Source organism: Euprymna scolopes, chromosome 18, assembly GCF_053919585.1.
Source record: "Euprymna scolopes isolate OS-2025 chromosome 18, ASM5391958v1, whole genome shotgun sequence".
Lineage (NCBI taxonomy): Eukaryota > Metazoa > Mollusca > Cephalopoda > Sepiida > Sepiolidae > Euprymna > Euprymna scolopes.
In genome coordinates, this window is record NC_136499.1 from 18793311 (window position 1) to 18821157 (window position 27847).

The 27847-nt window shown below is 32.2% G+C and overlaps 1 protein-coding gene across 1 annotated transcript in view; it reads left to right on the plus strand.

The window, feature by feature from the left end:
* The window catches only part of LOC145297511 (stAR-related lipid transfer protein 5-like), a 351809-nt gene that overhangs the window by 256725 nt on the left and 67237 nt on the right, over positions 1-27847 (plus strand). Inside the window, exons 4-5 of the mRNA XM_080143411.1 lie at positions 5405-5519; positions 10641-10734. Of these exons, the coding sequence (XP_079999537.1) occupies positions 5405-5519; positions 10641-10734 (209 nt within the window). The remainder of the gene's footprint in view (positions 1-5404; positions 5520-10640; positions 10735-27847) is intronic.

Genomic DNA, 27847 nt, shown 5'->3' on the forward strand with positions numbered 1-27847 from the left:
AAACTGCAAAAAATGCAAAAAAAAAAAATAAAAAAAAATAACGATTTACCAAACAACGTTTTATTTACTGGATACTTTTCCGGTATTCTACGGAAGTTATTATCTCCCTTAGTAAGTTCGATTTACTGTGTGTGTGTGTGTGTGTGTGTGTGTGTGTTTGTGAGTGAGTGAGTGAATGAGTGTGAAAGAGACAGAGAGAGAGAGAAAGAGAGAGAAAGAGAGAGAGAGAGAGAGAGAGAGAGAGAGAGAGAGAGAGAGAGAGAGAGAGGCAGGCAGGCAGGCGGTTCGAAATGAAGCTTATGACCCAGCGGATGTGTGTGTGTCTAAAGAAGCTTTGAGTGATTAAAAAGAAATAGTTGAAACATGTATGCACATATGTAGTCAATAATGTTTGTACAAATAAAGCATATTATACAATATATTGTGTGTATTTAGGCAGCATTCTTTCATTTAAACAAGCGTTGTTAAAGACAATGAGGAGCTTTCGTTTGATCAGACCGTTTTTATTTTTTTCAATTTTTCTGATAATCCTTTTAGTGTGGAGATCGAAATATATTCAAATAAGTTCCATGAGTATTTTTGCAGTGACACTTTTTGTTATTCCAAGAAGATATCATCAGAAAGAATATGTGGATATTATTTGCGAGGAGGGTTGGAAGGTTTTTTTTTTTATATAGTAGCAGCCATAAATGCGTGCGAGCTGTAGTGCCTAATGTGGAAGAGAGGGGTGCCTAGTTCTGTGGTCAGATCATCAAAAAATTAAAAAATAGAAAAGGTCTAATCAAATGGAAGCTCTCTGATGTCTTTATAAACGTTTCGTAATATATATATATATATATATATATATATATATATATATATACATACATATATATATATATATACATATATATATATATATATATATATATATATATATATGAGAAAAGAATTATAACTGTAAATTAAAATTTACAATTAAATTTATTATTCGACAGAATACTCCTGCAAACAATGTTCAAAGTCCTTATTCCGCGGAGTTTCAAAGAATGCTGTTCTTGCTATTCTTCTCATTAGAGGACATAAACAAATTAGCAAATTATAATTGCAGCAGAGCTAGAATTTGCTGGTTGAGGCATTAGATGAAACTACAATTTATGATAGTCATATATATATATATGAGAGAGAGAGAGAGAGATATGGGAGAGAGAGAGAGAAAGATGGGTGAGAGAGAGAGAGAGAGAGAGAGAGAGAGGGAGGGAGAGTTTGTCTCCAAACTATCCATCTATTTTTTAAATTTAAATTAGCATAAAAGTACCTATTTACTATGCCTCCCCACGGGACAGAGTTAGACACCAGGGTCGTTTTTTAACGTGGAGAAAAGGTACAAAAATAAAAATTGTCTCAGTCGTGAAGGATATCTCCTCCACCGAAAGAGAACAAGAAATAGAAGTACAGCATCTGAAGAACAGATACTACACTTTGATCTTGTCCCGAAGGCCAAGATCCAAAAAGATTAGCATAAAAGTAGGCGGTTAATTTTGCGACTCTCTCTCTCTCTCTCTCTCTCTCTCTCTCTCTATATATATATATATATATATATATATATATATATATATAGTGTGTGTGTGTTTGAAACGATTTGTTACTTGAGAACAACTACAAACGACTGACAAATCCGAGTGACAGTCAGGTGTAAGCGACCCACAGAGCTCGAAATGCAGCCATTACAAAGAAAATTAAAAAAAAATGTAATAAAACAACATTCACAAATGTCAAAACTTCAAAGACAGCGTGTCTTAATGTCCATACCCCACGGGTGGGATTGGTTGTGCGTTATTCCCTGACCTATTTTGTCGGACGACATGACAAGGTCTAATTTCGCCTCATATTCGACAGAGCATTCCTTAATGAAAATCACACTTTTATAGTTACAGATGAACCAAATAACCTATCGCATTTCTCCTTCTCTCCTGCACAATAACCCACTCTAATAAGGCTTTCTATCTGTATTTATTTATAAAAATCAACATGTTATAGTTATAGAGAACACAAATAATAATATAATTTGGCTCCCTGACGTAACGGTAAGTGACACTCTTCTGGAGGATGAAGGTTCTATCGTCAGTGCTGGGGATACTAAGAATTAAATTGCGGGTTACTTAAGACTTCTGTCCGATTAAGACTAACGAAACGAGAGCATGCAATATTTATAAGGAGTGTGCTGTACGGCATAATAACGTTGACACATCGGTTCCCGTCAGATCACCGAAGTTAAGCAACGTGAAGCCTGGCTAGTACCAGATGGGTGACCATTTGGAAATACTAGCCGCTGCATGTGCTTTCTGTTTATCCCAACATTGTTCCCAGTCGTCCTGAACCTCCACTTGTCACTGGTATTCAACAATGTCGAATCAGGAGAGCTGTGGTTAGAGATTGCGCAACTCTTGCCACAAAAATTTCACGCGAATGCACCCTTACCGTGGTTATCCATAGTCTGTCAAGACTAAAGGAAGCCTTTTAACGGATGTGTGCATACAGAGTGTATATACGTTTGTATATACGTGTAACAGTCATCCATATACGTGTGTTCGTCTAGTTTTTCTATTGTTCGTTGAATTGATTCATATATAACCGTACGATAGTGTTCATATATTAATGGATGCAGTTTAACAACAGATATCTAACTTTACATAAGGAATCTGTCATGCGCATTCGTGAAACAGTTGACAAACAGATAAAAATTCGATGACTCCATAGTACCAATTTTTCAATTATTGACTCCATAGCAGCGTTTTATCCGGATGAGAACCGATTAAGAAATTTTCCGCATGTCTGAATATCCTATATATCAAATTTCAAGTCCGCAGATCAAACATTCGTTGAGAATTGTCCTCACACACATTCTCACTTTTATAGATATATGGATTAATTGATTTATCATTTTATTTCTTCGTATATTTTTATTGAAAATACCTTTCTGTTCATAAAAGTTTTGTTTATATATTTTACAATTTATGCAAATCTGTGAAATATATGTTAGTAATGTTAATACTTTGATGAAAAGAGTCTATCTTGGAAAATTCATAACTTAAGTTTCTATTCTTTTATTATAATTCCTTGTTTGAATTTTTCATGGAGTAATACATATTGTAATTTATTCAATTAATCATCAATTTTTTTTTTGTTTGTATAACCGCTCTACCTCGTATATTGATCTTTCTGTTTTCTTGATAGGTTCTAATAAAAAGATAATAGAAAGGAATTGTGTTTGAAGGCTATGACAATGCAGTCTTGTAGGGGAACATCGTGGAGACGAGTGAAGGAAGTAAAACAATTACGACAATATTGAAAAAAAATTCAATAATTTGCAATTATAATGTATTTACTTACCAACATAATGTATCGCACAAGATGGTAGATGTTGTGAACTTCAAAAAATTTCTAGTTAAATTATTTTTTCATGAGAGGAAAACAGAAAAAGTATGTACAACTACAGTTGGCCCCGGGATACAGTGGCCCTAGGATACGTTTTTTTTTTTTTCAAGTAACGATGTGGAATATAATGTTTTTCCGGCTTCTGGTTATGGCTTTTCCCCGCCTTACGGTGTTTTTTTTTTTTAAATAATGTTATTTGATTATATACATGTGTATTATATGTTGTACTGTATTTTTTTACTAATTTTTAGTGCCGTATCCCGGGGTTTTACTGTATTCGGACGAGTCTTTGATTTTCCGCTGGGGACGGAAGTTAAAGATAGATGATAGTTACGGGCTGTTTCACATATTAATTAATTAATTAATCTTTGTAATTCTTATTTTAATTATAGACCAACACTACAAAGAACAATACTACCCCAATTCGTAATTCTGGCACCTCTTAAGCAACAGTATCCAAAAATTATATATCACGGCACCAATCTAAAACAAACAAACAAAATACTCATTCCTCTTTATAAACGCTCCGCAAAATTTGAAGTCTAAATGCTATTGTTCGTTCGAGAAAATAACAAAAATATATTTTCACGTCATATTCGCCTGATTTTTCTAATGACTCTAGTTCGTTTGAAATGTGCACACACATACGTTCTGTTTACGTCACAAGCACAACCCGTGTTTTCAAATATACTTCAATACTATTTCTTCGAATTAGTCATTTTGAGTAATGACTTAAAGACGCAACATTGATGGATATATAATTTTAGTTTTTCCTTTTCTTATTTTCCATGCACACATACACACACACGGACACAGGCACAGACCCCCCATATATGTATCAAACAACCATCCGTCATTTAGCAGCTATTCTTTTTTTGAGTATTAGTTTTCAATATATAATTTACGATACATCTCTTTAATATAAATTTATGATAATTGTAAAAGCTAATAACTTATAGTTTAGGTTTAAATTACCTCCCTTGAAAATTAATGAACGTATTAATTCAAGAAAGCTTTTTGTAATTTATCTTTTTTATGAAATCAAGTTTATTAATTACGGTTAATAACGACCCAAAATTTCACACACACACACACACACACACACACACACACACACACACACACACACACACACACACACACACACACACACATATATATGTTATTTGAGAAGGAAAAGAGAAAATTAATAAAATAGTAATCAACGTTTCGCCCTTATTTCAGGGGACATCAGCAGGATTTCGTAGGAAATATGTAGAAGAAAAACGATTACAGACCACATGCGAGGGAAAAAGGAAAAAATCCTAAAGTCCTTCTCATTCTGGGCCGAAACTATAAATGTGCGTGCGGAAAGGTTGGATTATTTTATGCTTATATATACACACATTAAAACGATTATTCAAATACATATGTACGTGCACATTTACTTTATTTTTGTATATATTTTGATGGAGAGGGCTACTATCAGAGACATAAGCTACAGGGGTACTATGTAGGGAGTTGGGCAGCAAGATGTCGGTTCTCGTTACACTTGAACTTCTGCATGTCAATACAGTTTGGGAAGCAGGGACCCGGAAGGGAATTCCAAAGTCTAGCGGTTCTGGGGAAGAAACTACTGGAGTAGAAGGCTCTCTTACATCTAGGGATCTCTACTATGAAGGCGTGGGATTTAGCTGCTTGTCGGGTTTGTCGGGGTATTTACGTCACTTATCACTGTCCAAAGGCCACTTAATGATACAGGTTACTGAATATCATGTGGCTGGATCGAAAACACCGTGATAATTGATAATGATAAAAACTGTGCAGTGTGTGTCCGCATCTTTTTCGTCGCAAGTGTTGTCATGTTAGTTCGTGTCAATGTGAATTAACGATTCTTTCACATCATTGCACTTGTTAAAACGGATGTCATTTCCATCTATCTTTCTCATTAATGTATATTAATACGATTCTTATGTGTAATATGAAACTGGTTCTCTTTTTATTGCAGGATCTTCGAATCATGCGGACGTTCACCAGCAGTGCCTGCATAGGGCTCATATCGCCAAGGGATTTTGTCGACGTCATATATTCGGTGGACAACGATAAATACATGGCCACTTGTGGTAAGAATATTAATAATCTTAATTCGTGGCCTACCGTTTGAGATTCGGGCATTTATCCAACGTATTGTGCAAATTTAGACGCAAAAATAATAACACTCGTCAGCAAGACCAAAGAGTAATAACAGTTGCTTTGAAGTTGAAGGGAAGGGTTGGTAGGTAATATTTTCTTTTTATTTGAGTAAAAATCAGACTTTAATGAGAATTTTGTAATGTTTTCTATCTCCCTCGTTTTTCTTTTATTTCGTTTTTGATTAAACTGAATTTACTGTGAAGTTGAAAAAAGAAAAGGTTGATAAGGACGTGATTTCTAATTTTTTTTATCAGAACAAAGTAAAAATTAGACTTTAGTTTAATGAGAATTTATTTTTAATTTGCAATTTTTCACGGAAATAATCGGAGAAAAAAATTTATTGAATAAGGATGCATAGTGGTAAAAAGGACAAGAACAATATACGAAGCCAAGATGAAAGCTGGGCAAGTCAGGTTTTCAGATTGACTACAAATGGATAATCAGAAGAATGAAATATTCAGGATAACTAAACCGATGCCAATAACAAATATGGATGTTGTTGAAGTGCATTCAAAATGACAAACTGAACTATTTTACTTTGAGTAGCTTATCCATCATTTTTGTATTTTCTAAAATCTAATTTTCTAACAAACCATCAAAGAGTAATTTTGTTTAATGTGTGTGTAGGTACTCATTTGTACTCATTTGTACGGCAAAATCACGTTGGCACACCGGTTCCCACTGAATCACCGAAGTTAAGCAACGTTGAACCTGGTCAATACAAAATGGGTAACGATTTGGGATTTCCAAGTGCTGTATGTGCTCTCCGCTTACGTCGGCATTGTTTCCAGTCGTCCTGAACTTCTTGTAACGTAGACAAAGCCCAGAAAGAATGATTAATTCACACACTACCGGCCAATCTCCAACCCCTGTCGCATCGCCGCAATGTTGCATACTTGTACCTGTTTTACAAGTGCTTTAATGGAAGAACTGATACCACTTGTGGCTCCTTGACGTAAGTACACCCAAATAGTCCAAACTGCAACCAAAATTTTATTCCTTCACTGTAGAGATCCCTAAATACCGGAAATAATTTATTTCCTATTTCCTACTTTACCGACTCTACTAACACGCTGAAATTTAAATGTAACGCGAGATGACATTTTGCTGCTTAACTCTATACATAGTATTACTGTAGATGTGATCCCAAATAGTAAACCCTTACGGTCAAGTAGCAATATGTCTCGTTTGGGGGTAGAAAACTGGATATATATATATATATATATATATATATATATATATATATATATATATGTATATGTATATATATATATATATTATGTGTGCATGTATGTATGTATATATATGTATGTGTGTATGTATGCATATATATATTTATATATGTACGTATATATATGTATATATATATATATATATATATATATATATATACGTACATATATAAATATATATATGCATACATTTTCGGTTTTATTGAGCTTTTACATCTGGCTGAGTTTATTTTACTTGTAAATATTAACTCTTTAATATTTATAATATATTTTAAGTTTACCATTTTGATTACCTTGGTAAACTTATTGTAATTTTTATTCTATGTATATATATATATATATATATATATATATATATATATATATATGTATATTTACATATGCATGTATATAAATATTTATATATGCATGTATATATATATTATATATATATATATATATATATATATATATATATATATATATATATATATATATATACATATATAAGTAAATATTATTAAATGAAACGGAGATACTTTCTTTTATGATTCCTTCTTTTGAATTTTTCGATTTTCCGTATAATCATTAAATAAGTACTCATCAACGACCATTTTTTCTAATTACATTGTTGATGAACCAATAAAACGAAATCTACAATCCCTTGAAAACCCTAATACTAATATTAGCCAACACCGCAATGCAAACTCCATTGATATATATCATCAAAATCAAATAATAACTAACTTCAGAATCGAAAAAAATGCAATTAAAAATATCGTACGACTATTGACAGTAACTCTAAAATTAATTTTATTATTTAAGAAGTTTAGAACACAAAACAATGTGGTTAGAAAAAACTCCTCACCGGCTATAAAAAACGTTGAAACAAACCAATGTAGTGTATAAATTCAAATGTTCTATGGGATAATGTAGCTCCCAAAACAATACATACATTGGACATACAACGACAATTTTGTCACGGCGAATAACCATGCATCTAAATAATACTTGTGCTTTATATAAACATTTGATAAAAGAACATAACTGTCCTCCCTCCAATCTTAGAAAGGTTGACAACATAAAAATTATATAACATAAAAATTATATAACATAAAAATTATATAACATGAAAATAATATTAAAAAATTAAAAAGTCTTGAACCCTTCAACCCACTATAAATAATATTGCATTCGAAAAAAACAGTAACGTTCTAAAATGTATTGCGTAGTTCGTAGTGGACGAACTTTGTAAACAGTCTCTATGAACTTGCTGACTTTAATACTCGAATTTTTAATCGACCTATATTTTTGATCGACATTTCATCGATTCTATATATTTTAACTTATCATCCCCCACCGCCGTTTACTGTATATTTTAATTTTCACTTTTAATTCTCATTTTCGCTCCTTCGCACTTTTATTTCAACACCTGAAGATGATTCGTGTATGAGCTGAAAGCGTTTGTGACAACAACAATTATTGTAGTGTTATTAATATTTTTGATTTTGATATAAAAAGATTATATGGAAAATCGAAAAATTAAAAAAAGAATCATAAAACAAAGCGTCTCCGTTGCATTTGCTTGAATGAAAAAATGCTGCCTAAATAAACCAATATATACATGAAATGAATGTATCTTCATATAATTAAGCCAATTATACCTTGTAAATTTCAATATGGCCACCATTTTTCAAAATGGCGTCTCATAGATTACTGTATGTAGTGATGTTTTCACCTAAAACCTTGCCTGTTTCTATGCTCTCTGCCGAGTTTGTGATGAAAAAGTTCACTTCCAATTATTTGTTACACTTTTGGATTGTGATACGTTAAGAGTGATGTCCAAGCACAACCAGGTCACATTGTTGACATCCCTGCTGTGAAACCCAGCATGGGGTTCAGCATCGGCTTGTAGTGTACTAGCTGTAGTTGTAGTTACTAACTGCTGTGGTGGTAAACTAACTTTAGACAGTATTATCTATGTGTCCGAAGTACTATCTAATTAGCCCCTTATGCATCTCAACTAGAATTGTAGTTAGATGTAGTGTAGTTGTTAGATAGCCGCGCCTGAATTGACAGAGTGCCACTGCGGGAGAGCCGAGCCAAGGGTAACGAGGCTTTAGGTACCCAGAAGATGTACAGATCGCATGGGATCAAAACGGCGTTGGATGAACGATCGGATTAGGTGTAGGGCAACATGATGCTTGAACCTAATTGCATTCCATACTTCAATGTGCTTTGATGTTTTGTACAGTTAGGCGGTAAAAGGATAGCCCCTCGGCCTTAAACTGTATATACCAAATGTCTGCGAACAACACATTGAATAGTGTAGCGAGAACTAATTGGTGGAAGTGTTGCCTCTATCAGGCAAACACAAGAGAGGAGTTGAAGTCTCCTCCTATACGATATGAGTGTAGTTCTGATGGCTACCCCATGCTAACCACAAACATGCCACAATTTCAGGCAATCGACTTGTTACCAATAAAATTACACCCATCTCGACTAGATGATGGAGGTTGCATTGAAGACACATTGAGACGAAACTGGGCAAAGTACCATAAAACATTCTTCTTTGCCAACAACAATGTCAACTCTGCTCGATGGCTCTCCATCAGCCTCAGAGACATGGTATCCTAGGAACAAACTCATCCCACAGTGTTCCGTGGATTTCAACTTGGAAAGTTTGTGGTCCACAAAACTCACAGGGAGTTTTTTAGTAAAGCCATTGACCAAGCCCATGAACAAGCTAATGCAGTGGTCAAAGGTGATGGTGGTGCCATTGGCATTACTGAGGATCCATCTGCACAGGAGATGGATGGTGTCTGGATCAGAGTTTAGCAAGCTGGTTCACATATGAGATGGCTTCCAGGCCAAATTGGGGAATGAGAATATCAGACATAATGAGCAGACTAACCAGTCTCAGAAGCCCTTCACTGACAAGGCCAAGAAGTTGTTTAGTGAAAGCAAGGATCTAGGCAGTCCTTTCCAGGAAGAGTCCAAAGATCTTCTCACACTGGACACAAAGATCTTTGCACATCCCAGTGCTGCAGAACTTGTCATAACTCACATTGATAAAAGTTAAGCTGCCTTCAAAGACTTTTTCAATAGTCTTGGTTATGACACTTTCTTTTAAAATCCCATCCAAAAGAACAAAACGGACTTCTACAAGCAAGCAGGTGTTGCTTCCATTACAAGAAGAAACAGATATTAAAAAGTGACTGCAATCTGTTATCACAGCTTTTCAAATCTTGTCAAGCACGAGAATGTGATCTGTTAGAATTGTTTAGGCATGAGGATCAATCTTTTTCCTGCAGCACTGAGTGACACAGAGAATCTCTATCCTGGAAGGAAATCTGACTTTGTTGGCATTCTGAGAGATACCATTGCTCTTCTTGATTCTTAGCCAGAATGTGATGTCATCGTTATTGATGGTGCGGCTCTTGTACACTCTCTCTCACCAAAGATCGCAAAGATATTTGAAGAATATGCTGTACGTGATGCAGTGCCAAAAAATTCGGAGTTACCCATCGAAGTATGAGCGAACAAACATTGTGTTTGATGTCTACAAGTCTTCAAGCCTCAAGGCTGAAACGAGATCAAAGCGAGGCAAAGGAAGTCGGCATAGAGTGACAGACAAAATTAAGCTGCCATCAAATGTTTTAACGTTATCGTTAATTCGAACCAAACTTTAATATTTATACCTTTAGATACATAGATAAAAAAATCTATTATAAAAGAATGTACCACTTTCGACAAAAAAAACAAACAAAAACAAAACAAAATAAAACACATATTCTCTTTGAAAAGTTTACTCATTAAGTTTTTTTTTCTGCTTTACAGCTGTAAGTATCGTTTATGACGATTGCCCTCCAATGGCAACATATGTCAGAGGCTGGAATCATCCCTGTGGATTAATTTGCTGCCGAATACCTAAGTAAGTGAATCTTTTGTTTGTTAATCTTTCGTGCCAGCAACGTTGGTGTATTCATTGATGACTTATCATTCATTAAATATTTTTTTATCCGAACAGTACAGATTATATATATATATATATATATATATATATATATATATATATATATATATATATATATATATATAAAGGAATAACAATTTATTTTCTGTTCAATTCTTTCTCAATGAGCTATGGAGAGAGAGAGAGAGAGAGAGAGAGAGAGAGAGAGAGAGAGAGAGAGAGAGAAAGATCGGGCATAGTGGAGTGTTGTGGGTGACAAAAAATGAAACTTGTTGTGTTGGTGCACTTCTCTCTAAACAGCTATATATATATATATATATATATATATATATATATATATATATATATATATATATACATATAATTTAAAGGGGATTAGAACAGCAGTCTAAAGAGCAGAGTGTATTTTAATGTGATAGTAAAATCACTAATGTAATTAAAATACAAGAAAAACAGTGCTCGTTGTATTGCAGATATATAAGCTCAATAGGCATATATATCCTAGAGCTATTTTAATATTTAGTAAGATGATTGATAATTTATAATTAAAATTAAAAATTAAAAATCGGTTTCATAAGGAGGAATAAAACCGATTTTTTATTTTTAATTTTAATTATAAATTATCAACCATCTTACTATATATATATATATATATATATATATATATATATATATATATATATATACTTATATATAAAGTTTATTATTTAGTCGAAATCGAACAAGAATAGGGAAACCTCACTCAATAAATCCTCCAGAATTATACTTGAACTAGCATGAAAATTATATATATATATATATATATATATATATATATATGTAACTACTTCATTTACTCATATAAATTTAATATACGAAAGTATAGATTTATGCGTAAACTATAAGTATTTACTTCAAAAGTGCTCAATGCGTAGGTAGAGCTAGTTAGTAATTTATAAAATATATATGGTGACTAAGCTACACTGAATATTCTGCGTTTCATCGACTGTAGGATTCGTCAGGCTTATGCGCGAATTTTGTGGTTGCTTCTTGTTTTTATATATGTTGAGGATTTCTAGTTAGCCAATCAGCTTTCTAGTATCCACCGCGCCCGCTCCTATCAGCCAATGGGCATGCATTTTATCGAACAAAGGATCTGTTTTAGAACCAGGTTAGTGGTTTAAGGTAGATCTTTTCCTTCCTTTTTTATATATATATATATATATGAATATACCTATGTACACACACACACATGTACACACACATACATATATATATGCACATATATGTGTGATCGTTTATGTATATTCATGTTTATTTAATTTATTTGATTGTTTTCTATTGTTATTGTTAGTTTTAAAGCTATTTTGTATCGCTATCCTGGGGTGAGTTTTATTTTGTGAACACAGTTGTTTGCTATTTCTCGTCTACAGTTTAATAGATTTTGAGGTTCTTTAAAGTACAGGATAGCAAATTTTTCATGGAGGTATAATTTACATGGGTCGTCTAAGTGTCTGCACGTGGTAGCTTGTCTCATTATTTTCCATTCGACTACTGGCGAATGTCCGCTTTTTTTTAGTTCCCAGTATTTATTCGCTAGTGTTGTTTTTATACGGTGTTTTTTATTTTTGAAGGTACTTTTCTGGTCATAGTATCGGGTTTTAAAATCTAAGGAAGTCATGCCTATGTAGTATTTCTTGTTATTCGGGTTTTCTTTCGCAAATATTGTTGCTTGATAAACTACACTTTTTGTTAGGCATTTATTTTAGACTGGGCAAATTGTGCGGTGTCTACAATTGCATTTATCTTGTTCGTTATTATTATTATTATTATTATTTATGGTATGGTTGTTCTTGTCCGGGGTTGGTTTGTTATTATTATTATTATTATTATTATTATTATTATTATTATTATTATTATTATTATTATTATTTCTGCTAGTGTTGGTTTTATTTCTGTCATGGTGTCTACTTTTTTATTGTTTATTTTGTTGTTGTTTACATTGTTTTCATTTAGTATTTTGTTATTATGTGCTTTAATTATCATCTCTAAATTTTCGCAACAACTGTAAGATAACTTCAAGGTATTTTTATTGAAGATTTTGTGTAAGGGTTGGTTGCGGGAAAGTGTTTTTGAATAAGATCTAGAAATTTCTTGCCAAGTTTTGTTTTTAACATTTGATTGTATGGGGCCGTATACCAAATTATAATTCTTTTTTTTCTATTTTTACTTTTATTATAGTTGATGGTGTTTTGTTGCTTATATTTGATATCGATATTTTTGTATCCACTATTTTTGTGCATATATATGCATATATAAAATTTATACACATAAATAAATATATATACACACATAAACACACATATCAAGACACATGCACACACACATACCCACACGCACGCACACACACACACACACACATATATATATGTGTGTGTGTGTATGTGTGTGCGTGCGTGTGGGTATCTGTGTGTGCATGTGTCTTGATATGTGTGTTTATGTGTGTATATATATTTATTTATGTGTATAAAATTTATATATGCATATATTTATATAAATATATATATATGCATGTACATGTATATATATGTATTATACACGTATATATATGCATATATATATATCTACAGACACACATATACATATACCCACCTATATATACGTATAAATGTATACACAGGCATATGCAAATATATACATATATATACATTTTACATACATATATATATACATGTTTACAAACATATATATATCAATATACATACATATGTATACATGTATGCATACATATATACATGTATACATACACATATATACATATTTATACATATGCATATATAAATGTATATATATATACACATATATATACATTTATATATATATAGATATATGTATATATTAACAGTCTAATAGTAAGGTTACTTTTGAAAAATTGATATCATAATCAATCAATTTAAATATTAAGAGGAGTTGTCTGCTCAATTCTTTGCGTGAGGGCACAGCCGGGTTTATAAGTGAAGACTCGAAAAACACAATAGGGGTTTCTCATCGCTTACTGTATTTGATTGTACAATGTCGGCCGTTTTTTCAAATTATATTTTTATATATTAGGTATCCAAATCTGTCTCGTCTGTGCAAATAAGCGTTAAAAAGGTCCACAGTAGCCAGTACCCAAATCTCTGACCACGTATTTTTCCAGTTAGTATCTATCAAATTGTGTTCATGCATTTCTTTGTCTAACACACAAATGCCAAATGTTTCCTTTTGAAATCAGCTTACAATATTGTTTATGCAACGAGGGGATGCTTCCGTGCGAAATTCTGTGCAGATTCCTGGGTTCGATAGAAAGATGCCCGAGTTCAAATTATACACCTGAAGCAGGTCAGATTGTTACATTGATTGAAACGTCGTGAAAATTATATTCAAAATGAGAACAGTATTTCGAATAAAATAAATAATCCAAATCATCGATCTTCATCTAAGATATTTAGAAACGTAAAAAATGTAAAATAATGCATTAAAATGTAAAATAATTCATTAAAAATGTAAAATAATTCATTAAAAATGTAAAATAATGCATTAAAATGTGTAATAATGCATACAAATGTAAAATAATTCTATTATAAGTGTAAAATAATGGATTAAAAATGTCAAATAATTCATTAAAAATGTAGATATAATGCATTAAAAATATAAAATAATGCATTAAAAATGTAAAATAATTCATTTAAAATGTAAAATAATGCATTAAAAATGTCAAATAATTCATTAAAAATGCAACAGATTTCATTAAAAATGTAGAAATAATGCATTAAAAATGTAAAATAATTCATTAAAAATGTGAAATAATGAATTAAAAATGTAAATTAATGCATTAAAAATGTAGAATAATACATTAAAAATGTAGAAATAATGCATTAAAAATGTAAAATAATACATTAAAAATGTACAATAATTCAATATAGCTATAAAATAATTTATTTAAAATATATTTAAACTTATTTAAAATTTATTTAAAATATAAAATTAAAAATATAAAATAATTTATTGGAAATGTAAAATAATACATTAAAATGGAAAATAATTAAAAATGTTAAATAATGCATTAAAAATGTAAGATAATGCATTAAAAATGCAAAATAATGCATTAAAATGTAAAATAATTCATTAAAAATGTAAAACAAATAGGTTGAAATCGAAGATGAGTTTCGGCATTACATTGAAAAAAAAAAGCGCTGATATTCCATAAAAGAGGCAAACAGAGACCCTCAAATTACGGTTTATCAAAATTTTAAATAAGCCAATCCGATTTGATTTAACATAAAACAGACACACTTAACTAATCACTAAATCGTTTACAGTTACAACATGTGTTTTTATTCCGGCAAAACAGATAAACGAAACCGTGCAACTAATCGTTTCCAATACATATATTTTATTGCGCTATTTAAAAAAAAAAAAGAAAAAAAGAGTGATCTGTTGTAAACCCCCCCCCCCCAAAACAAAACGATCAAATTTGACAAAATCTACTTAATGCTTAAATACAAAGTTTCTATCATCCAATTGTATGTAGGATTTTGTTTGTACTAAGGGGACACTAAGGAGACCCTACTTTTTAATGTCCGGCTGTTAATCGAATATAAGGGCTCAATGGATTTTAAGTTGGATAATGACCACCATCACGAGACGATTGGAATTGATGGAAGGAATGGGCAGAAGATACCTTACGAGGAATTGATTATCTAAGAGGACGGCTCAACAAGTATTTGTTTACATTAGACTTGAAGACGACCATGTTGTTGTCGGTTGGGAAGCAGCCTCGTGGCATTATGTTCCGCAGATATGATGGTTTATGAAAGAAACTTTGTTCATTGTTCATAGAAGTGCCGTTTGTTTTTTTTTTGTATAAAAAGGGAAAAAGAAAGTCCATCACTGTGGTTGTAGCTAGGCGAGTTCTTACTGTGAATGTCTTTTTGAGGGGACTCAAATACGCTGAAGCGCTTTTATTATTATTATTATTATTATTATTATTATTATTATTATTATTATTATTATTTGTTCACTAGAAGTTCTCACGCAGGTAATCATCAGCGATTACTCACTAACAACAATTAGTGATGTTCCCTGGAGTCGGAATGACAACAAATCTCCACAGCTTTCCAGTAGTCTCCACGTCTTTCGACAATATTTGCGAATGATTTTGCGTTATGGCAACAGCCGCTTGCCATTGATTCCTCGTTGAAGAACGTTAGAGGATGAATTGGCCGAAACGTGGCGAAACAACTATGAGGATGTGGATAACAGTCCGCAAATATAGATAAAATAAGATAGAGATTATATTAAATATCTGTATTCAAGAATTGTGGCGAAAGAAATAATCCGCAAAATTATTTCTCCATCAGTCTCCTTCTTGCCTTTAACTAAAATATTTGAATGATTAATCAACCATCGCGCTAGTCCACCACCTCGTTAATGCTAAACATTCTGACCAACAGTATGCATTTAGGCAATGACGTTCTACCATTTGTATCCTAATAGCCATCTCGGAATACAGTTTCCAAGTTACCATACACTGGTCACTGCTGGTGAAACTATTGCGGTAGTGCTTGATATATCCAAAGCCTTTGACATAAAGATATTCTCATGAAAACTAATTCATACAGTATTAATGGACACATATTTAATATGATTAGATCCTTTTTACCCAAGACAAAGACCCAGGATTATTTTTTACGATGGTGGAACACTTAAACATCATATCATTTATGCGAGTGTACACGAGATGGTCGACCCTTGACGGTTATCATTCCTGATTTTTTATGACAACCTCCCTAATGCGATTGGGCCCGAGATGGGTATATTTGCTGACGACCTTACGCTCCATACTCGACATATGGGGAAAACAAACACACGTATCCAAGGTAATGGCTGAATTCGAAGAAAATAAGCTTTGGTCTGTAGTAGAATGGGGACACAGGTTCGAATTCTGTACATGTCTTTTTTTTTTTTTTCTATTCATGGTTTTCTGTATTTATTCCCTGTAGACTAAATGAATCGTTTATTTAATAGCATTACCTACACGAATACTAGTGCCAACAAAAAAGAAAGTGCTACATAATATATGCTGTGTGTGTGTGTGTGTGTGTGTGTGTGTGTGTGTGTGTGTGTGTGTGTGCGCGCGCTGAGATGCGAAAGTCGGATAATATCTGTTTAATGTTGACATTAAGCCAGAACGTTAGAAGAAATAAAATAATGGCGGCAGAGGGAATGTAAACAAGAAGGAAGTCTTCTGGCATCTCGTTACGTATTTGGTGCTTGGTTTGTGTCAAGATGGCACGTAAAACGTCTTAGATGGATTTCAGGGAGGATAAAAGGTTGGCCGACCTCTCTCGTGGCTTTTCATCAACGCAGACACACGCACATGCCTCCTAAGTCTGAAAAAGCAATGTAGAACGTCTTAGATGGATTTCAGGCGGCACATGGGGCTGAACGACCTATTCATTTTTCGTGCTTTATTCACACATACCCACATTATACACACACACACACACACACACACCTATATATATGTATGTGTACGCATATGTGTGTGTGCGTGTAGGTGTGCGTGTGTGTGTGAAATGGCATTACCCTATTTGGGTTTAACCGGCTTCCTCCGAAAGAAGGAATTTCCATGGGAGTATGAAATTCACAAGTGGTCTCAAGTCACATATATATCCCCATTAGGCGAGATGAAGACGTTAGGTTTTTGCAACTCTTGCAGGGAGGTGTCAACGTCCTCCTACGTACAGCGTAGTGTCACCCATTTTAGTAATGACCAGGCTCAGTATTGCTTCGCTGTGTGTGTGTGTGTCTGTGTGTGTGTGTGCAGCTGAATAGCGCAACGGTTAGAAACTCCGACTGTCGTTTGGGCGGTTGGGTTTCGATCCTGGCTTGAGGTAATTGCTTGTCTAGCCGCACTGATGATCCTATGGATGACTATAATGCTCGTTATATTTAGCGATGCTCTTTATGTAAACAAATTGAGCTTAGGTATTTGAGCAATATCAAAACATTGTTGATTCACCGCTCGCATAACAATAGCCGAATAGAGCAACGGTTAAAATCTCTGATTGCCGTTTGGGCGGTCGGGTTTCGATCCTGGCTTGAGGTAATTGCTCGTCTAGTCGCACTGATCAACTGTGGAACCGTACTGTATGTGGACTACTATATATATATATATATATATATATATATATATATATATATATATATATATATATATATATGTGTGTGTGTGTGTATGCGCGCGCTTCCAGGTTCAGTATTGACGTGTTCTCTATTCTCAGCAAGTCTCACTCATTATTTTATTTGAAAATCATAAAAACTATTTATATTAACTCCTTATATATATAGTTTCTTCAACAAAATTCTACACTGTCGATCGAATGGGAACACCAACAACTATAAATCAAGTGGTTCAATCAATATATCATACCATTGCTAATACAATCTATATATCTATAAAAGTGAACGTATCTGTCTGTTTATGTGTATGTGTACATTTTCCTTCGCAATAACTCTGTTAATTTTCAGTCTACAGACTCGAAATTTGATATACAGGGTACTGAGTTTTGGGAAAATCTACGTGATCGGTTTTCGGTCAGAAATTTGGCTGTTAAGGGGTCAAAGTTCAACGATTTGACCTTTGAGAACTCTACCAAACTCTTGTTGATGATCAATACACATGTTAATAAACGCCTAGTAATGTTACTAGAAGTTCTCATTCTTTCACTGCCCCCTAAAGGATCTCAGGCAACCGCTATACGATAAATTTGGCCACCGCCCACCGTAAGTCTCGTAACGCGGTGGGCGGTTGGACCCCATTGGAAAACCCTGAAGTAAGTGTTACACAACCAAGGCTATAGAGTCTAGTCCAGACAACTATTTAGCCGATTGCTAGATAGAGGATATACGCATCCATACCTTTTTAAAAACACATTTGCGAGTCTGCTGTTTCCATTTTTATATTGGGATTGAGATAAAGGAGAATACATTTTAATCTATTTTATTGAGTTACATTGTCGCACAAAGCACGGCAGAGAGAATATACATAACTACTCTATTAAATTGTGGGACAAGAATATACATAACTACTCTATTAAATTGTGGGACAAGAATATACATAACTACTCTATTAAATTGTGGGACAAGAACAAAACGTTACTTTTCTGAATTTTTTGGATGAGGATTGGTGATTCGTATTATTTGGATACTGTTCTCATCTTTAGTGTCATTTTCATAACGTTTCTGTCGATGTAACCTCTGACCTTCTTCAGGTGTATCTTCTTGTCGGGGATGTTTCTGTTGAACTCGAGAATTAGGACGGAATTTCGGACAGAACCCTTTATTTACTTCACGAGGGAAGCATGCCCTCGTTCCATCAGCCATGTCTAGATAGAGGTCCTAAGCAATTCGCAATTATATTCTTCGGACGCGCACGCTAAGGATTGAACCTTCAACCTTCAGGACAATATCATTTTACAATTGATTTTTTTTTTCCAAGTAATCTAACCATTGCGGAGAGTATTAGTATGAACTTTCAGAGCCTTTTATTTTATTTCTAGTTGTAAATATCACTATTTATTTCTAGTTATTATTACTACATAAATATACATACACACAGCCCCCCCATGTATATATATATATATATATATATATATATATATATATATATATATATATAAAATAAAATGATGAGATAAAGAGAGAATGATGATGATAAGGAAAGTATTTCTTCGAAACTCCGCGGATTAAGGACTATCCATTTATCTAGTGTTTCCTTTTCAGATTAAATATGTTTTTAACTTATTTCAAAGTGCTTTTTTAACATATTTCATTAACTGTTTGCTCATATATATATATATATATATATATATATATATATATATATATATATATATAACTACTTTATTTATTCACATAAATTTAATATACGAAAGTATAGATTTATGCGTAAACTTAAAGTATTTACTTCAAAAGTGCTCAATACGTAGGTAGAGCTAGTTAGTAATTTATAAAATATATGTGGCGATTAAGCTACACTGAATATTCTGCGTTTCATCCAACTATAGGATTCATCAGGCTTATGCGCGAATATATATATATATATATATATAGTTACTACGCTATTTTATCCCAATTATCTTTAATTTTAAAAAAACTCCGTTCGTAATCTCATTTCATTATATAAACGTTATATTTCCAGACACCATCTTTTAAATCTCAGCATTTTTTTTAGCCCAATTAATTTTCTCGTCTCATTTTATCAATTTTTTTACTTTATTACTTTTTTACTTTTAGACGCAATCTTTCAAATCATTACGCTAGTTTACTCTAATTTATTATTTTCTCTAATCACAAAATGTATATATGTATATAGGCATCGAATTTATATAAGGAAAACACGCTGCTCTCCCCCATCATTATATATATATATATATATATATATATATATATATATATATATATATATATATATATAGCCCCAAATTTTCCGACCCTCTCGTCGATGACCATCCCTCTTGAAAAAGCCCGCATAAATCGGGCGAAACGTGGAGTATTCAGATCCTTCCACCTCTATTCTATTTTCATATATATATACGCCCGATTTATGCGGGCTGCTGGAAAGGTCATATTCAAATAGATCTTTACCTTAATGGCTATACCCATGCACCTCCTCCCACTGCTTACTCTGCCCGCTCACTCACGTTTTCTATCATTCACACTGAGGAAGATCGAAGGATCGGTCGAAAATATGTGCTTTTGAAGGAAACATTTTTTTTTTTTTTTTTCAAAAGACTTTTTGTATTCCTACACGTTAACACACAAGAAATAAATACAGAAAAGACGTAAACATTTATATATTTTTCGTATTGATTTTTTATTCGTACATATTTATATATATATATATATATATATATATATATATATGGTTATATATATACGGTTAATATGTTATATATATGGTTATATATATATACGGTTAATATGTTATATATATGGTTATATATATATATGGTTAATATGTTATATATATGCTTACATATATGGTTATATATATATGGTTAATATGTTAATTTCTTTTTTGCATGGTGCACAACGAAAATTTACATATGTTAAGGCCTAAAACTGGACCATTTGTTTATTTGAGGTCCCCTGGTGACTTTTCGGGCTAAATGGGGAGGGGCAAATGCTGAAATTAGTCATCTTTTTATGTCTCGTTCACTGTGCATTCACGGGGCACCATGCATGCTTCACTTGTTTTATTTATGAACTTATCAAGTTTTATTTTAAATTTTAGGTCCACAAGAATAACTAGCAGTCCTTTTATTGCATTATGTTTTGTTTAATGTATTTTACGTTTATCTGGAAACTTAAGAAAGCAATAATCGTCTTCTTTAGTGGTTCACTATTTTTGGCATTAATCTGGATAAACTCCGCGTGTGATCTGTTTAGACGGTAAAATCAATTTTGAAAGAATAGGTTGGCAACATCGTTGTTCATTTCTGTAAACGATTCACAGTGTGAATTAAAACCGATTATTGCTAACACTGGTTGATGCTTTGTTTGCAATATAAATTCTCTATCGTTAAAGTATTTATGATTTTTTATCGCAAATATTATGGCTAATCCTTCCTTCTCTATTTGCGAATAGTCTTTTTCGCCGAGAATAGCATCCTTGAAGTATGTTAGATCGGTTTAAGTTTAGCGTCATCTCTCTTGTGTCACAAAACTGCTCCCAAACCAAAAATTCTTGCGCCATTTGCAATGTATAATTTCTTATTAGGATTGTTATGAGAAAAAAAAACAAACAAAAAAAGGCAGTTTTTGTTTTTAGTGTAATGAGTCCCTTTTAACAGTCGTCTGTCCACTTCACATTATTTTAGTAAATGATTTAACGGGCTCCTAAAAGATGGGTATTCAGCATATAGTAGTACCTATTTAGTTGTCTCCCCGCGAGGGCAGAGTAAGACAAGGTCGGTGTTTAATGTAAAGAAAATCCAGCTCTCCAAAAAGGGGCACTCTGGATGGAAACAAAAATAAAAATTATCTCACCCATGAAGGATTTCTCATCCGAGAACAGGAAAGGTAAACTGTAGTATAAGATCAGATACTACACTTTGCTCCTAGCCAAAGTAGTAGTTTTCTAAACCACAAAATTATTGTAATTATGCCAGGCAAATCAGTGCGGGCAAGTATTTTATTGCGTCTGTCCGTTTTTGGATCAGGATACCTACTGTTTTCGTTAATTATCTGTCCTAGCTATTTAAGTTTTTGTAGAAAAAAATCACAATTTTTCATACTCAGTTTTTGAATATTTCCATTCCATGTTTCACATGCTCTTCCCGATTTTCGCTTTAGAATATCGTCTAAATAAGCTGTTGCGAAGTTCAGGTCTGCTGATATTGCATCCATCGTTTGTTGAAAAATAACAGGTGCCATTTTTATTCCGCATTGCAGTCTTTTATATTTTAACTAATACTTCATGTTAATAATAATGGTTAATAATTCAGCACATTTTTATTTCATTGTGATTTGTAAAATATTCCTCTTACAAATCTAGTTTAGAAAATATTCGTGCACCATTTAGTTTTGCAAAAGCTTTTTCCGCTGTTGTAAAGAGGGTACTTCTTTCTTTCAAACTATTATTAAGTCAAGTAGAACAATCAGCACAAATTCTGATTTTATTTTATTTTATTACTTATATACACAGAGCTCCAATACGTTTTTTTTCTATTACACAGTTTTTCTATCGTTATAGATTATTATCAATAACGTCTACTAACACAGGTTACTGATCTTTTAGATCGGAAAGCTGGCATTACATTTTCTATTAACTCGAACGTTACCTTAGCTTTATAACAAACATCAAGTCTTTCTGAAAATTTTATGGGAATTTTTTGTAACTTTTCTTTTTTAGCTTATCAGAATTTGTCGTAATACCGTCTGTTTTGTTGCAGAAATTATTTATTGGAATGTTAAATAGATCGAATTCTTTCATCTTATTCGTTCCTAATAAATTCTGTGAATTTCATACGACAAAACCTTTTAATGTTTTTCTTTTCCGTTGAAGGAAACATTTAAGCAAGTTTCTTCTATAAATTTTATTTAAATGTTGGACAATTCTTGTCAGCATTAATTATGGTTAAGTACTACGCGGTCTTTTAATTGGAATTTTAATTTTTTATTATTGAGATTGAAGTTGATATATTTTCTTTTTCAACGTTTTTACTTTTTACTTTATTTTCACCCCGTCACAGTTTTTAATTTTTTGCTTTGCGTCTACAGTAGGAGAATTTATGTCATTTGAATCCACAAGCGTTTTTTTTTAAATGGACATGTAATTCCCCACAGCCGTAAAGCGTATTAATTTTTAAAATGAGTATTTTTTAATTACTTTTCCTTTGTTTTGGATCGCGTAAAATATTTGCTATACCACGTTAATCAATTTTTGCGTTTTACACTTTTAAGTTAGAATTCTTTGACATTCTTTTGTTAAATCTTTGGAGAGTAATATTTTCATTCTGCTCAATATTTGTTCATAACCGAGTCCTCTTATCTTTTTTCTTTGTATGAATATTAAACGTTTAAATTTCAGATGTTATCTTATTTAACTAGAACTTCTATTCACTGAACTTGCATAAGTTGTATAATCCCTAGAAACTTTTCGTCTGGTTTAGGCATTTCCAGCGATTATTAAATAGTAAGCTTTGTTCCCAAAATATCTTTGTCAATATTTGTATTGTGTCTTGGAACGTCACTTCACCGGACGCCTTGACAGAATAAAGTTAGCATACATTCCATGTTCTACTAATTATTCCTAATAGTATTGGATAACAGGTTATTAAAATATGGATGAATAAATATTGGTGTATATAAACCGACAAACAGGGTATATATAACTTTTACCATGAACAATGTTTTCCTTTAGCTGAATAAACTAATGACGTGGAAATATCGACATGTAATTTTGAGGGCATGGCAAATACTTATACATAAGGGGGCTTTAAACGATTAGAGGAGACAATGTTCCGTTGACGGAGAGTTAGACAAATGTTATTTAGCGAAGAAGAAGAAGAAGAAGAAGAAGAAGAAGAAGAAGAAGAAGAAGAAGAAGAAGAGGAGTGCATATAATAACAACAGTCTATATAATAAAGTTTTTTTAAAAAAAATATTTAAGAGTCCGATAAACATTTAACATGACAGTAACGATCGGGACGAATTCACATGTTTCTTGGAAAGATGATACCACACTAAATTATATTTCAGATAACATTTATTCGCACACTGTGTCAACATTTCGGAGATTACAACGCTTCGACTTCACATTTTGATCTTGACTACACTGGCTTCCACGGCGTCTTCTCGCCGACTTCTCGCCGACTTCTCGTCTGATTTCTTCGTCTGAATTCTTCGACTAAATTCTTCGATTCCTTCTAACTTTTGACAAACTGATACGTCCGTGTATATATTAAACTATTACTTTGTGATTACGTCATTTGCACGCCCACAAAGAATCCTATCAGCCGACATCTATTTCATGTATCTAGGTATTATTATTGTTAACGCACATTCTTTTCCTGAAAACATATTTGTTTTTATTTATCTAAAATTCTTTTTTCTTTTGTTATTGTTTATAGAATCTAGTCAAGCTAAATTCATAAAACGTCATCTAACAATATTTGTCCGTGAATTACATTTTTCTTTTTGAAACAAATCCAATTCAATATATACGATAATAATAATAATAATAATAATAATAATAATAATAATAATAATAATAATATCTATAAGTTTTCCAACCCCACCCCCATCTTCCCATTACCTCATCTCTGCCCCCCTCCTCAAAAAAAAGAGAGAGACCAAATAACCAAGCAGAGTCAAGGAAGAAGGAAAGATCGAGGAACTGACCAGACGTCCGACGGATAAGGGCGAAGAGAACTGGGACCTTGGGGAGGCTTATTGCCACTCAAATTCCAGTGAAGACCAATAGCCGCTGCCAACGAGAAATTAATGGCAAGCAGATTATGCGATAATGCAAATTTATTTGCAAATATTATCGAAAGAGGTGGAGAGTACTAGAGCCTTGAGGAGACTTGCTCAGATAATTCGATGATAAGAATCTTATTTTCTTTTCGTTGTCCTTATTTTAATAAGAATTAAGTTTCTTTTCTTGTTTTAGAAATTACATCAAACAGTTTCTGAAATTCACAGTCTTTTTCAAAAATTCCATAGTACGTGCGAATTTATGCTTCGAATGTGACTTCTGCTTCTAGTTTATAAATAAAATTTTCGACTGCATTGATTATCGACTCTTGTGAAAACGTATTTGAGTCCGCTGAATAATTTCCATTTCTACCAAACTGTTCTAACAATTTCTAAAATACTTTGTCTTGTAGTTCGATATTTTCCGCAATCTTTTTTTCATATCGTTCGATATTTTCTTGAAGCCATCTCAAATTTTGTAGACGTAGTTTCACTAATTCTTTCGCTTCGTCCTTATTTCAATAAGAAGAATTCAGTTTCTTTTCTTGTTTTAGAAATGACATCAAACAGTTTCTGAAAGTCTCCATTATTACGTTTGTTTTAATTTTTCAACGACACTTTAGATTTGTTGCAAATTTGTAAAAACGTTGAATCCTTCTGGTTCCAATCCGTTATTAGTTCGTAATATATTCCAATCTTCGTCGCTAATCATGGATATCACACACATCGATAAGCAGGAGATGACAATTAAGCTATTCAGAATTTTTATGTTTCAACCTCAAGAGGATTTGTAAAACTGGGAGTCGGTGTTGCTACGTGTTTTTATATATTCGCATGGTAATGAGTTTGATAGTCAACCAATCAGATTCTTTGTTATTAACATACTCATTTATTGTACCCAATAGGTGCGCGTTTATCAAACAAGGGCTATTTGACCTTTAAATCAGATTTTTTGTTTATCCTTTTTGTGGAGAATCGAGTTTCTCTTTTCTTTGTGCTAGAAATGGCCTAGTTTTAATCTAAATATCTTTCAATTACAGTTTATTTTATTCTAGTGTGTTTGTTTATTTATAAATTATTATCGTAATTATGATAATTTTTATTACTCGGTTGAACGATAAAATTCTCGCCTTAAAACAGCTGTTTTGTGGAGTGGATTGTTACCGGGAAGTAATATATATATATATATATATATATATATATATATGTGTGTGTGTGTGTGTGTGTGTGTGTGTTCTCGTCTGGAGTTTTATATAGATGTTAATATATATATATATATATATATATATATATATATATATATATTTAACGCTATAGATATTCACACGCATATATACTTGTACCGTATTTTTCTTTAAAACATTTGCATACAGTGTGATATATATGTATATATATATATATATACACAAATATATATGTACATATATTTATATCTATATATAAATTTATGTATATATACACATACACATATAGATACAAACACACATACATACACACGCATATATATATATATATATATACATACATATATATATAGTTCAATCCCCCCTCTCTCTCCCTCTCTCTCTCTCTCTGTATATATATATATATATATATATATATATATATATATAGAGAGAGAGAGAGAGAGAGAGATTTAATAAATTATGTCGAGAAACACTTTAGTAAGAGTTTAACATATTTATTACGCGGAAGGGAAACACATATATACGTGATAGTCCTTATTCCGCGGAGTTTTAAAGTTTAGGATTCTTTAGGAAAGAAAACTAGTTAGCAAAACATAGATAGCGGGGCTAGAAGATTTGCTGGTTTTACCATTTCTAATCCTATATATATATATATATATATATATATATATATATATATATATATATATATATATATATATATATATATATATATATACAGGATGACCAAAAGAAAACGGGCCCAAACTCTAATTAGGCCCCGTTTCTTAGTGTTTTGTCCGAATGAAATGAAACTTTGGTCATCATTAGTTTATTATATTCAAAACATCACATCATAACACTAGGGTCTTTGACCTTTTTTTCTCCGTTCTACAGCAAATGTTCTAGATGGCCTCCATTTAGCTTTTTTTTTCAGTCATCTTATATATATATATATATATATATATATATATATATATATATATATATATATATATATATATATATATATATTACAAGCTTATCATTGCGTGTGTTGGTGTCTAATCGTCTTCGACCCAGACTTCGGTGAATGACCTCTTGAAAAATGGACACCCTCGAAAGCAAAAACAGCACGTACTAAAGTGCAGGAAGAAAAAGGGGCAGCAAGGGAAACCGGAACAGTTGAAAGATGAATTAACGTTTAATGATTTAGCAATTAATAATAAATTAGTAAAATAAACACATTCTAGAGTACATTTTGTATGGTGGAAAGACAAGTGTCAACGAATAAATACGCTGAAAAGCGCACCACTTCACTCCATTCACTGTTTACTGATATTTACGAGAATAAAAATAGTCCCCTTTTGAGAGATAATATCTAAGTTTTTTGTTTTATGACATATCGATCCGCATTGGGTTTCTAAATACCTATTGTCTATTGGTTAATTGATTGATGTTCGTTCCATTTTACAGCATATAAAATATCATGCATTTTTTATTTATACCTTACTAAGCTGTCAATTACTTAGAGTATTTTATGGTTTATGTTTTAAGAATGTTGCTTTATGTCAAGAGAAAATCGTTATTTGCCTTACCAGAGAACTTAAACCATAAACAAGGAATGCACACACAGACACACACACACGCACACGCACGCACACACACGCAGACACACACACACACATATTATATATATATATATATATATATATATATATATATATATATATATGAAGAATAAAACATGTATAAATACCGAAATATATTTCTTTAAAAATAAACACCCGTTTATTTTATAAAACATTTCGCGTTGCAGTTTTGGCTTCAAATGTATTTATACATGTTTTATTCTTCAAATTTCATTCAACTCTTCTAGCGGATATACACAACCATAAATACCCATATGTATGTATATA